The 14,326-nt window shown below is 46.7% G+C and overlaps 1 protein-coding gene across 1 annotated transcript in view; it reads right to left on the bottom strand.

Annotated features, from left to right (window-relative positions):
- Window positions 1-12,776: 12,776 nt before the first annotated feature.
- LRRC38 (leucine rich repeat containing 38) overlaps window positions 12,777-14,326 on the bottom strand; it is a 33,799-nt gene continuing 32,249 nt past the window's right edge. The window contains exon 2 of the mRNA XM_027108298.1: window positions 12,777-13,074. Within this exon, the coding sequence (XP_026964099.1) occupies window positions 12,821-13,074 (254 nt within the window). The 3' untranslated portion in view covers window positions 12,777-12,820. The remainder of the gene's footprint in view (window positions 13,075-14,326) is intronic.

The following is a 14,326-nucleotide window of genomic DNA, read 5'->3' as shown; positions in this document are numbered from 1 at the left end:
TTACTGCAGCCCAAGGCTCAGAACTGTGCCCTCTGCAAGGTGAAGAAGCACTTTAACGTACTCAGCATGTCTTGTAAATCCTTCCTTTGTTGTATTCGTCACACGTTATGTGTGGCTTTCAAGTCTTTAGAAATGGTGGAAATTGATCCATCCATCCACCCACTGATCCATTCATCTGCTCACCTACTCACCCATCCATCCACCCACTGATCCATCCATCCACCCACTCATCCATTCATCTGTTCACCTACTCACCCATCCATCCACCGTCCCATCCATCCACCCATCCATCCATCCATCCATCCATCCATCCACCCACCTCATCCATCTACTTCACAGATATTTATCAGGTTCCTGCCAAACCCACAACAGGGCTAGGCTCTGGGCTTACAAGACAAACAAGACAAGCATGGACCTTGATCTTGCACTTCACAATCCAGAGAGGAGGAAACAGTACACAAGCAAGCAAACAAAACCCGAGAAGCCCACACAACGAGTCCTGTGAAGAGAATGAAACAGGGTGATAATGGGTTAGAGGGTGACAGGTAAGGGTTTCTTCAGCTGGGATGGGCAGGAAGGACTTTTTGAGAAAGTGACCTTTGAGCTAAATGACAAGAAGGAGAAAAGATCTATGGGGAGAGCATCCCAGGATGAGGGGACAGCCAACTGCAAGGGCCCTTGACTGAAGAAGCCAAGGGGCTGAAAAGAGTGAGCGATGGGGACCTGCGTGGGGAGAAGGGGAGGAGTCAGCAAACTCAGGGACCACTCACAGCAGCACCACACAATCTGAGGGCCAGCTTGCTTGCCCTCCCAATACTCATGTGAATACCCTGATACTCACATACCAGAAACTTTTATTACTCTGCTATTTTAATGCTCCAGTAATACTCCTCCCAAATACTCTGTTTGGACCATTTCAGTGGCTGTAGGTCAACTGCAATAAGCTGGCTTGGACCCCAGCCTGGACTCTATCCCACCTCCTCACCCTCTTGGACTTCCTTCCTTGAGGGAGGCCACATAGTGTGGCCCTCTTCAGATGGGATACTGTGTGTTTCCCTGTTCATGCGACAGTTGAGGGCTCCTTTCTGCCAGTCCTGGTCAAGGGTTGGTGTTCAGTGATGGTGACCCACTGGCTCTGACCTCATGGAGCATCTCTGGGTACAGAGGATTCCATGGGGCAGGAGGAGACATCCACAGTGCCAGTTCAGAGCCACCTGGTGGGGATGTCCTGCTCCTGCATTTTTTTTCTTTATCTTTCTTTCTTTTTTTTTTAGCACCTTTATTGGAGTACAATTGCTTTACAATGGTGTGTTAGTTTCTGCTTTATAACAAAGTGAATCAGCTATACATATACATATATCCCCATATCTCCTCTCCCTTGCGTCTCCCCTCCACCCTCCCTATCCCACCCGTCTAGGTGGTCACAAAGCACCGAGCTGATCTCCCTGTGCTATGTAGCTGCTACCCACTAGCTACCCATTTTACATTTGGTAGTATGTATAAGTCTATACCACTCTCCCACTTCATCCCAGCTTACCCTTCCCCCTCCCTGTGTCCTCAAGTCCATTCTCTACATCTGTGCCTTTATTCCTGTCCTGCCCCTAGGTTCTGAGAACCACTTTTTTTTTTTCAGATTCCATATATATGTGTTAGCATACAGTATTTGTTTTTCTCTTTCTGACTTACTTCACTCTGTATGACAGACTCTAGGTCCATCCACCTCACTACAAATAACTCAATTTCATTTCTTTTTATGGCTGAGTAATATTCCATTGTATATACATGCCATATCTTCTTTATCCATTCACCTGTTGATGGACACTTAGGTTGCTTCCATGTCCTGGCTATTATGAATAGAGCTGCAATGAACATTGTGGTACATGACTCTTTTTGAATTATGGTTTTCTCAGGGTATATGCCCAGTAGTGGGATTGCTGGGTCGTATGGTAGTTCTATTTTTAGTTTTTTAAGGAACTTACATACTGTTCTCCATAAAGGCTGTATCAATTTACATTCCCACCAACAGTGCAAGAGGGTTCCCTTTTCTCCACACCCTCTCCAGCATTCATGGTTTATATATTTTTTTCATGATGGCCATTCCGACGGGTGTGAGGTGATACCTCGTTGTAGCTTTGATTTGCATTTCTCTAATGATTAGTAATGTTGAAAATTCTTTCATGTGTTTGTTGGCGATCTGTATTTCTTCTTTGGAGAAATGTCTATTCAGGTCTTCTGCCCATTTTTGGATTGGGTTGTTTGGTTTTTTGATATTGAGCTGCATGAGCTGCTTGTGAATTTTGGAGATTAATCCTTTGTCAGTTGCTTCATTTGCAAATATTTTCTCCCATTCTGAGGGTTGTCTTTTCGTCTTGTTTATGGTTTCCTTGGCTGTGCAAAAGCTTTTAAGTTTCATTAGGTCTTATTTGTTTATTTTTGTTTTCATTTCCATTTCTCTAGGAGGTGGGTCAAAAAGGATCTTGGTGTGATTTATGTCATAGAGTGTTCTGCCTATGTTTTCCTCTAAGAGTTTTGTAGTGTCTGGCCTGCATTTAGGTCTTTAATCCATTTTGAGTTTACTTTTGTGTATGGTGTTAGGGAGTGTTCTAATTTCATTCTTTTACATGTAGCTGTCCAGTTTTCCCAGCACCACGTATTGAAGAGGCTGTCTTTTCTCCATTGTATATTCTTGCCTCCTTTATCAAAATAAGGTGACCGTATGTGTGTGGGTTTATCTGTGGGCTTTCTATCCTGTTCCATTGATCTATCTTTCTGTTTTTGTGCCAGTACCATACTGTCTGGATTTCTGTAGCTTTGTAGTATAGTCTGAAGTCAGGGAGCCTGATTCTTCCAGCTCCATTTTTCTTTCTCAAGATTGCTTTGGCTATTCAGGGTCTTTTGTGTTTCCATACAAATTGTGAAATATTTTGTTCTAGTTCTGTGAAAAATGCCGTTGGTAGTTTGATAGGGATTGCATTGAATCTGTAGTTGCTTTGGGTAGTATAGTCATTTTCACAATGTTGATTCTTCCAATCCAAGAACATGGTATATCTCTCCATCTGTTTGTATCATCTTTAGTTTCTTTCATCAGTGTCTTATAGTTTTCTGCATACAGGTCTTTTGTCACCTTAGGTAGTTTTATTCCTAGGTATTCTATTCTTTTTGTTGCAATGGTAAATGGGAGTGTTTCCTTAATTTCTCTTTCAGATTTTTCATCATTAGTGTATAGGAATGCAAGAGATTTCTGTGCATTAATTTTGTATCCTGCTACTTTACCAAATTCATTGATTAGCTCTAGTAGTTTTCTGGTAGTGTCTTTAGGATTCTCTACGTATAGTATCATGTCATCTGCAAACAGTGACAATTTTACTTCTTCTTTTCCAATTTGGATTCCTTTTATTTATTTTTCTTTTCTGAGTGCTGTGGCTAAAACTTCCAAAACTATGTTGCATAATAGAGGTGAGAGTGGGCAACCTTGTCTTGTTCCTGATCTTAGTGGAAATGGTTTCAGTTTTTCACCATTGAGGACGATGTTGGCTGTGGGTTTGTCATATATGGCCTTTATTATGTTGAGGTAAGTTTCCCTCTATGTCTACTTTCTGGAGGGTTTTTATCATAAATCAGTGTTGAATTTTGTCGAAAGTTTTTTCAGCATCTATTGAGGTGATCATATTATTTTTCTCCTTCAATTTGTTAATATGGTTTATCACATTGATTGGTTTGCGTATATTGAAGAATCCTTGCGTTCCTGGTATAATCCCACTTGATCATGTGTGTGATCCTTTTAATGTGCTGTTGGATTCTGTTTGCTAGTATTTTGTTGAGAATTTTTGCATCTATGTTCATCAGTGATATTGGCCTGTAGTTTTCTTTCTTTGTGACATCTTGGTCTGGTTTTGGTATCAGGGCGATGGTGGCCTTGTAGGATAAGTTGGGGAGAGTACCTCCCTCTGCTATATTTTGGAAGAGTTTGAGAAGGATAGGTGTTAGCTCATCCCTAAATATTTGATAGAATTTGCCTGTGAAGTCATCTGGTCCTGGGCTTCTGTTTGTTGGAAGATTTTTAATCACAGTATCAATTTCAGTGCTTGTGATTTTTCTGTTTATATTTTCTATTTCTTCCTCGTTCAGTCTCAGAAGGTTGTGCTTTTCTAAGAATGTGTCCATTTCTTCCAGGTTGTCCATTTTATTGGCATAGAGTTGCTTGTAGTAATCTCTCATGATCCTTTGTATTTCTGCTGTGTCAGTTGTTACTTCTCCTTTTTCATTTCTAATTCTGTTGATTTGAGTCTTCTCCCTTTTTTTCTTGATGAGTCTGGCTAATGGTTTACCAATTTGTTTATCTTCTCAAAGAATCAACTTTTATTTTTATTGATCTTTGCTATTGTTTCCTTCATTTCTTTTTCATTTATTTCTGATCTGATCTTTATGATTTCTTTCCTTCTGCTAACTTTGAGGTATTTTTGTTCCTCTTTCTCTAATTGCTTTAGGTGTAAGGTTAGGTTGTTTATTTGAGATGTTTCTTGTTTCTTGAGGTAGGATTGTATTGCTATAAACTTCCCTCTTAGAACTGCTTTTTCTGCATCCCATAGGTTTTGGGTCATTGTGTTTTCACTGTCATTTTTTCTTGGTATTTTTTGATTTCCTCTTTGATTTCTTCAGTGATCTCTTCGTTATTAAGTAGTGTATTGTTTAGCCTCCAGGTGTTTGTAGTTTTTACAGATTTTTCCAGTAATTGATATCTAGTCTCATAGCGTTGTGGTCAGAAAAGATACTTGATACAATTTCAATTTTCTTAAACTGCCCCTGCATTTCTTACCTTCTCAGGCAGCTCCTAGGGTGTGGAGAGCCCAGCGCTTCCCCCAATCTCAGCAGAATCTGCAGCCTCCCCCATCAATCAGGAAGGAACGCAGGTGCTGATTGGCTTTGATGTCCATATCCCCGTCCTACCTGAGCCTTCTCTGGTTTGGAAGCTGGCTGGTTGCCGTGGCTGCAGGTGGTGGCAGCCCTTCCCAGGGAATCTATTTGCTTATGTTGATAAACCTGAGTGGAAACCTGAGGGAGGAGGCTGGAGAGACGGGGAAACTGGGAGGCTCTTAGGGGGTCTGGTTCTAAGCCTGGCCTATGGTCTAGTCTGACCCCACACCTGGGGCATTGTCCCCATTTCCATGGGTAATACAATGTGGTTCTGCAGGGTGAGTGAGGGATGGAAGTCTGGGATTAAAAACCTGGACAGGGCAGGGATGGTGTGGGGAGGGGCCCCCCAAGGAGCCACCGCATGGCTGGTGGAGGCCACACTGCCCAAAGCAAGTGTCAACCCTCAGCAGATGTGATGGATGCTTGGCGGATGCCAGTTCATGCTGGATTTCGAGGCTGAGAGAGGCTCTCCATTCCCATAAATACATAGTGTCTGTGGGCTGGGGGATAGCCTGGGGTGATGGTACTTCTGCTGACTTGCAGTCAGGCTGGCAGGATCCACCAGGACAACATAATCTGAGTATTGATGTGGCCTCATGTGTATTCCTGGTGAGTGGACCCTGGGGACATGCGAGCAAAAGTGGCCTCTGACATTTATGCAGGCTCGTGAGCCCCAGATGCAGCTGGGACTGTTAGGTCACTGGCAGCGGGGCTGGGGGCTGATTACAACATGTAGAAATGAGAACTGAGCTCCTGTGATACCTGCTGGAACTCGGCTCCTGTTACCTGATGCTGGGGTTCGAGCTCTGATCCTACTGTTCTCTTTCGACAGCACCCTCTTCTATGAATGCTTAAGGATTCTGGAGGAAGATTCTGGAAGAGGAGGGAAGGTGTCCCTCCCACCGTTCCACTGTATTCTCATCAACTCTGCCAACCAGTCAGTGTTTCTCTGCTCACAGGGGAGGGCTTGAGGCTCCCAGAGGGTCCCTGGCACAGCCCAGGGCATCAGGTATGAGGATAGGTGGACATTCCACTGGAGACTGACCCTCCACCCCCGAGGGCTCCTTTTGAGGCTGGTTGACGTGCGGTTGCCCCACTCTGATTATTCACAGTCAGGGGCTCACTTGGGGATTGTGGATCTGTACTGGAAAAGCACTCCCAGCGCTGGTACCAAAGATCTCCAGAGAGCAATTGAGTTCATGACTAACGTCCTGAGCATGCACGTGACGTTTTACCAGAAAAGCACATTGTATGTTTTCCAAGGCTGTCTCACTTATACCCTGGAAAGACATGTTTTCAGAAAATGGATCACGTTTGCAAACAACAGAGAACAATGTTCCTTTCTGTTTTGAAAAATTCTTTTACGTGGAAAAATAATAAGTTTGGATGTGTGTTCATTAGCCTGGAGTCTTAAAGAACAAGGCTACCTTGTTGGTTGCAGGCAAATGAAATCCACAGGGGTCTGCTTTGGGGAGGTTTGGTGAGAGTAGACCACTTTGCAAATAATAAATCACTTAACCTTCAAGGTCATTAGAGACCACTAAAAAGAATTTTATGGCCAAGGTCCAGGGCCTGCAGCTGGCTCAGTCGGTGGTGGTGAGATGTTAAGGAAATAGAGCCTTGATGTGTTCCAGGGTCCAGTTAAGTGTAATAAGGGTGTAAAAACCACCTGTCTCCAGCCACTGACTGCACCTAGAGTTCAAGCCTATAGCATTGGTGGGCGGAGGAGAAGGAAAGGAGAGGGGGGAGGGAGAGGGGGAGAAGGAGGAGGATTGGCGGATGGGGAGGGGGACGCATGGATGTTCAGTGCAAATCTCTCCATCACTGGGGAAAGCAATCAGTGTGCATGCATTTTTCAGCCTTTCTGTATAAAGGTTCCTGTGGACCAGCCCCATAGGGAAGAAGCAATATTCAGTTCTAGGGCCAGAGCCAGGGTGTGTGGCCACCCTTTGGTCTCTACTGTGGTACCCAGGCCTACCTGTACCATCTGTGAAGCCAGAACCAGAGTACAAATACCCTCCACACACCCATATCTAAACATTCATAAGTCATAAAGATAAACTGCTAAGAAAACGTTCCACCCAGCTACCTTGACAAAAATACCTTCCTAATGACTTGGAAGACCAGGTTTAAATGATGATTCTTGAATTCCTGGAAATCTGCCCCAGAATATGGCAGTGTGGGGAGAGCTGAGCCGTATGACCTTCCCCTCTCTCTTCCCAGCCCTGGCTCCATCCTGAGCCTCTAAGGGTCTTGGGTACCCATATGTGGATACCTCAGCCTACACACCCAGCCTCTGTTCACATGCCCAGCCAACATCCACTGCCTGGTCGCTCAGTTCACCCTGGAGGAGGGATGCTGGGAAGGGGCCCACCCCCGAGCTTGGGGTCATTTGTGCAGAGAATTCTGGGATCCTGAGGATGTGCTAAAATAGGGCACTGGTGCTGGGTGGGAGTGCACCCTTGGCCTCACAGATTCTTTACCCCAGAGGAAGAGGACAACTGGAGGAGAGCTGGAACAGGGCCCTCCAAAGCACTGGGCCCAAATAGGGGCCCATTGCCCAGGTCCAAGGGCCACACTGGTGGTTCCTGCTGTGTTCACGATGAGAGGAATTCATTTGTGATGCTGCCAGAACCTTCTGGTCATCAGATCTTAAGGAGAGCAAGATGGTAAGACAAGATACTTTGGTGGTTTTGATTCTCCTGAATGGGTCTGAGATGTTGAACTTGAGGCTTAAAATAAACTCATTCTGGGTGCACCTAGCAAGTGCAGGTTGCTTTTCCTGGAGTCTAGCATACAACCCCAGGAAATGTGCCATTCTGTGCTGTTCCTGCCAGGCCAGCTTCTGCTGACCTGAGAAGGGAATATGCAGTTGGGCGTAGAGAGGGCATGCAGTGGTCAGAGCACAAAGCCTACTCCAACACTAACTAGATTTATCCCACCAGGTAAGTTATTCCCAAGACCAAATCAGATCTCTCAATGACCACATGGAGGTGATGGATCCATAAAGGTGAGACAATAATGGTACCTGCCTGTAATGGTTTATTTTACATGTCAAGTTGGCTGGGCCACGGTGCCCAGACGTGAGGTCAAACATTATTCCGGATGTTTCTATGAGGGTGTTTTTAGATTAAATTAACATTGCAATCAGTGGACTTTGAGTAAAGCAGATTGCCCTCCATAATGTGGGTGGGCCTCATCTAATAAGTTGAAGGCCTTAATAGAATAAAAGACTGACCGCCCCTGGGCAAGAGGGTGTGTGCAGCAGATGCCTCCAGACTTGAACTGCTACATTGGCTCTTCCTTGGGTCTCCAGCCTGCTGGCCCGTCCTGCAGATTGTGGACTTGTGAGCCTCCACATCACATGAGCGAATTCCTTAAAATAAATCATATATATATATATATATATATATATATTTATATGTATATATATATATATATATATATACACACATCCTATTGGAGAACCCTGACAAATATACTGCCTTTACAGGGGTGAGTTGTACAAAGGGCTTGGTTCAGCACCTAGCATGGACAGTGCTCTCGATACACATGAACTATTATAACCGAGAGCACAGCTTTGGAGTCCTACAGCCACAAATCTGTTCTGGCTCTGTCGTGTCCTGTCATCCACCACCTTCTCTGAGCTTTGGTTTGCTCACCTATGAAACTGAGAAATGGAATATTGCCTGCCATGTCAGTAAACAAAGGATCACAGTCATCAGTGATTGTAGCCACGGCCATGGCGATCTGGTGAGCCCTGAGGGAACTCAAGAAGGAAAAGAATACCTGCTATCTAGCAGCCATCAGACTGCAGCCACTCCCCCTCGGTGAGCCCCGAGGAAACTCAGGATATGAAAACACAGGATACTGGCCCCAGATAGGTGAGGTGCATATCAAAGGAATAATTTCAGTAAGCCCAGACTCTTGCACCTTCCCATATATAGAAGAGCACTAAATTCCTTCAGAGGTCTGGCTTTCTTTAATTAACAATAATCTTTTGACGTTCAGACTACCTACCCTTTGTTGCAAAATTCCTATATATCCTAGCTGCCCACTGTTGCCTCCTTGGAGCAGTTCTCAGGGCTACTGGAGATGCTCCCTCCCCGGCTTGAAGTCCTAAAACTTCCCACCGCATAAAACATAACTCTCAGTTTTTAGGTTGTGCAGTTTTTTTCAGTCGACAAAATGAGGATGATAGCAGCTCTCCACCTGAGTTGTGAGTATGCTTAAGTAGAGCTCAGGTTTTTAGAGTTTCTAGTACTGTGCCTGGAATTCATTTGTTTGCTTTTTCACCCCACATGCATACTGGTTGTGCCACTACTGTTCAAATGCTGGAGACACAAAGGGCCTGAGTTCCTGCCCTTGGGGAGCTCATGTTCTAGTTCAGAAAAGGTAGACAATGAACATGTAAACAAAGAGGTGGTACACGCTGTGCAAAAGATAATACAGGATGGCGTGATGAGAGTGGCTCTGAGGAGGTGACACTTGAGACCCAAATGACACTAGTGGAGATCTGGGAGATCTGCGCGGGGGATGTCCGGCGCAGAGGAGGCCCTCAACTGGTATGCAGCATTACCATGGTTGTTAATGATAACTTGAGATGCAACAGAGAGCACTAAATCATCACCTGCTGCTTGTGCAATGTCACTTCTCAAAGGCGTTTCCCCAGTTGAGCTGTGGCTCCTGGTCAGTATATTTCCTTGGATTTGACCACAGATGTCCCTAATGTCCCCATGTCCCCAGTGTTTCACGGGAACTTTATATCCAGGAGATGACTGTTTCAACTGCCAATACTTGAAAACTCTTCTTTTTCCCCCAAATCATGTTCTTTTCAAACCTCTAGGTTGCAGTCCGCAGAAATGATGGTTAATTGGCACCCAGCAAGCCTTGGGGCCCCTCCCTTGCTCACTCATCCATTCAGTAAATGACCACCGGCCCCTACACTCTGCAGGGTGTGTGTCTTCCGAGCAAAGAGCTGAGCCTGCTGACCACAATGAACCACTTGAAGTGGACTGAAGGATTAAAATAGACTTATTAAGAGGGAATTCATCTATCAGAACCTATTATAACAAGGGTCTAGTGCAGTTTCCACAACTTGGGGTATCACCTCCCTAGGATTCTGGGAAAAACACAGTGTGCCTTTGGTGGGGGCCCAGTTGGATCCAGGGCCTTTAGTTGTGTCCCTGGTAGGATGCTCCTGGGAATGGCGATTGGAGACTGTGATGACAGACCGTAATTCCAACCCCACACAAGTCCCAGCTGAGTCTGTGGCCAGGCTGGGGAGGTGCTGGTGTTAGATTGTTTCGTGTCCTCTGAGCCCTCGGCCCCCTACTCCATGGTCTTTTCTATCTCCCCTATGATGGCCCATCAGTGCAGTTCTCTCTCCTGACTGAAAACTGTCTCCAGGAACCTTCATTCACAATAAGGTACAAATGATGGCTGGAACCTTTCGACAGGAATTCGAGCAGCACCTAACGGTTCGTGATGACCATTTGTTTGCCTATATTGTTTCCTCAATGGAAGCGTTACCTGCACTGAGGGTGGGGCCCACGGAGGTTGCCATGGAGTCTGGGAAGATGCTGGCCCACTTCTCCATTTGCCCAGCGACTCTGAGAAGACAGCCCCTCTGAACCAGGGGTCTTCTCCACTGGAGCCAACAATGCTGGGGGCTAGAAAGGTGACCAGGAGTCTCCTCGAGGGTGAAGAGGAGAAAGAAGAGTAGAGACAGAGAGTGGAAGAGGAGGAAAGGAGAGAAGGGGAGAGGGAAGCAAGGAGGTGGGAGAAGGAGGCAGGATTCAGCTCAAAACGACCCAATCAGTGGCCCCCGAGTGACGGCTGATTTTATGCATCAATTTGACTGGGTCATAGGGTACCCAGTTATTTGGTTAAACATTCTTTCTGGGTGTGTCTGTGAGGGTGTTTCTGGATGAGATTAGGATTTGAATCTGTAGACTGAGTAAAGCAGATGCCCCTCCCCAAAGTGGGTGGGCAGCACCGAATCAATCGGGATCTGAATAGAACAAAAAGGCGGAGAAAGGAGGAATTTCTCTCTCTCCCTCTCTCTCTCTCTCTCTCTCTCTCCCCTCTCTCCCCTCTCTCCCTCTCTCGCTCTCTCTCCATCTCCATCTCCCTCTCCATCTCTCCCTCCCTCTCCCTCCCCCCTTCCTCTCCCTCTGCCTGACTACTTGAGCTGAGTTTTCTCCGGCCCTCAAACTAGAACTTAACCATTGCCTCTCCTGGCTATCAGGCCTTTGGACTCAGACCAGAAGTGCACCACCAGCATTCCTTGGGTCTCCAGCTGGCTGGCTGCAGACTGTGGGACTTCTCAGTTCCCATAACTGCCTGAGCCAATTCCTTGTAATGCAGATAGATGGATAGACAGACAGAGCTCCTGTTGATCCTGTTTCTCTAGAGAGCCCTGCCTAATACACCCATCCATCCACCCTTGACCGGTTCCTCCCACTTACTCTCTGTCACAAGGTCTCATTTCTTTCCTTCATGGTGCTTATCACTACCTACAATTATAGTTTTGTTTACTTGTTTGTTTCATATTCTACCCATAAGATTATTGAGGCCCAAGCGAGCTGGGGCCCCACCTTCCTTCTGGAAGGTGTACCCACAATTCCTGGACCAGGGCACTTAGCAAGCACTCAGTAATTCTTTGTGGAGGCAAAGATGCAAGAGAGCAATGAGGAAGAAATATAAGGAATATATTATGGGAAACAATGGAAAGATGCTTCCCCAAATATCCCAGGAGCTTCTCACCAGCCCCTCGTCTAAGTGTCAGTCCCCAGCAAGGTCCGACGCTGCCGATACCCATCATCTTGCATCAACCTGCTGGGTGCATGGCATTGTTTCCTACTGTCTCTGAACCAAAGTGCTGCAGTCCGCATCCTGGAAAACACTGCCTGTCACAGCCTATGCTCCAAAGAATGTCACACACACCCTAAGGCCACTGATGGAGGTTCTACAGAAGCCAAGTCCCAGGTTTTTTGTTTTTTTTTTTTAACATTTTATTGGTCCGATATAACCTGCTTTTTGGAATCCTGGCCTCCAGGAAAGTTTATCGCAAGTTCTGGAGATGACAAGTCTGGAACGGTGCCAGCACAGAGAATGAACAGGCGTTATTCAGTCAAGGCGGGACTCAAGGCTGAAGGAAATGGCGGGGCAAGATGGAAACAACTGCTGTGCTTCAGAGGGAAGAGTGACTCTCAGCAGAGGCCATCACAAGTGTACAGAAACGACTGTTCTTCCTTTACCAGTTGCCACCTCTTAGGATAAGGATCGGGGTTTGAGTTCTGTCAACAAATATTTTCCTGACCTGCTCACCAAAATACAACAACAGACACCCTTCGGCCAGGTCTTAGCTTCTTCCTCGGTGCCACTTTAGCCAGACGTGGGGTTGTTCTCTGCATAACACCCTAAGGTGGCCGAAGCCCATTCCAGAAGGGGCAGAAGTCCCACTCCTGTGGAGACGGACCTGAACTCCAATCCCCACTGTCTAGGCTGCTGCCTCTCAGCAGGAAGGAGAAGCTGCCTGGTTCTGCGGTCCAGGTCAGAGAAATGGACGGCACAAAGTCACCTTTGCAGGTGAGAGCTGCCAGTCTTCACATCCCCCGTGCTGTTTTCAGCTGTCACCTCTGAAACCTGACTCGGTCATCTTCTGCCCACACGCACCTCAAGCCGAGAGGCAGGCTCTCCTCGGGGAATCCTTCCTGGGCTCCTTCGCTCTGCGGATTCTAAACTCTGAGATCAGCGGTCTCAGCGGGTGCGCCCAGGGGGCAAGGCTCAGAGCAGGCGCTGCTCTGGTCACTGATGGTCAATTCTTCTCCGTTTTCAGCATTTCCCTCGGAGGAGCGCCACCTGCTGGGGGTCTGGAGAGCGAGGAGGGGGTGCAGGTGGTTCAGTCGTCCTCATCCTCATCTTCGTCCTCAGTGTCTTTGTTGGGGGCGCACCTCTGGAAGCACTGCACCACGGTGGCCAGAAAAAAGCTGGAGATGATGGCGGCGATGGACACAGCCACGCCAGAGAAGATGATGATGAACAGGTCTGTGAGCGAGAGGCTGAACTTGCACTCGCTGAAGCTGGCCTCCGACAGCTCTTGCAGGAATATCCTCCTGTTCTCCATGGGCAGGGAGCATTGGATTTCGTCAAGCCCTGTGAGAAAGGCAGGCAGAACGAGAGAGAGGTTTAGGCTGCAGCCCAGGATTGCCTACAAGTTAGCAAGGTGAGTGCTTACCAGGTGCAAAGCAGGCGCGTGCCCCCAAACACAAAAGGGGGGAAAAGTTGACTTGAATGCAATTTAAACGTTTTCAAAAGGCCTCAGGGGAATCACATGGAAGAAACCAGAATGTGCTGGTCTCCCTTTCTTTAAGGTGTGGCAATTTTGATTTTGAATCACTCAAGGTGGTGATGGAAGGGAGCATAATCTTTTTAGGGTTTAGAAGCTCTGTAGACCGTAATCCAGATCTGGTAATACCCAGCGCCCTCGGGGCAGAGGGCAGGGCAAGGCTGTGAGATGCGGAGGGGCGGTGCCAACCAATGGCAGTACCCTCCAGTGTGTAAGGCAGCTTCCCAAGAAGAATGCCAGCCTCCTTTCCACTGCCACCCAGGAGAAATTGAACAGAGGATCAGTGTAGCGCTGTAGAAACTCCACTCACTACCCTAGAAGGGTTTTCCCTTGGCAGGAGTGGGGAAAATAAATATGTAGTTATGATGCTTGCATGAGCTCCTCTGTGCTTCAGAATCACCTGAAGACTATACCGAAATCCAGATTCCCAGGCTCCGCCCCCTGGAGAATCCAATTCAGCAGGCTGCACTGGGACCCCAGCCTCTGCATTTTTAAAATCCAGGTGATTCTGATGCCGCTGGTCCACGAGGCACACGTGAGAAACATTATCTTCTAGTTGGTGAGAGAGACTGAGGGGTTTGAGAGAGAGTTCCTGGGACACCCACCCCGCTACAACCAGAAGAGCCCTTGTAAACTCTGTTTTATATATTGGGGTTCCCTTTAAGATCTCACTTGAAAAGTGTTTGGCTAATTTAAAAAGAAGTTTCAAATCCACAGTTCAAAGCAAATGTTACATCTGGGTATGTGCTGAGACAGTGCTTCATAGCAACAGCAATAAATGCAATCTAGAGCTTACCATGGGCCAGGCACTGTTCTAAGCACTTCACACATCAGAAATAGTTTAATCCTCACAACTCTGTGAGATAGGTCCTGCCATCATCCCCATTTTACAGATGAGGAAACAGGCTCAGAGAGGTAAAGTAACTTGTCCAAAGTGGCACAGCTAGTAAGTGGCCTAGCTTGGACTCTAACTCAAACCATTGCCTCCAGAGACCTGGCCTGCAGCCACTGTGCCTCCAAAAGGAACAGAAAGCAGGTGTGGGGCTGGAGAGGAAAGCC

Source organism: Aethalodelphis obliquidens, unplaced genomic scaffold (genome assembly GCF_003676395.1).
Source record: "Aethalodelphis obliquidens isolate GAN/ISIS:26980383/991018 unplaced genomic scaffold, ASM367639v1 scaffold9, whole genome shotgun sequence".
In the NCBI taxonomy this organism is placed as follows: domain Eukaryota; kingdom Metazoa; phylum Chordata; class Mammalia; order Artiodactyla; family Delphinidae; genus Aethalodelphis; species Aethalodelphis obliquidens.
The sequence above is the reverse complement of the archived record's forward strand: the minus strand, read 5'-3'. Positions and strand labels throughout refer to the sequence as shown.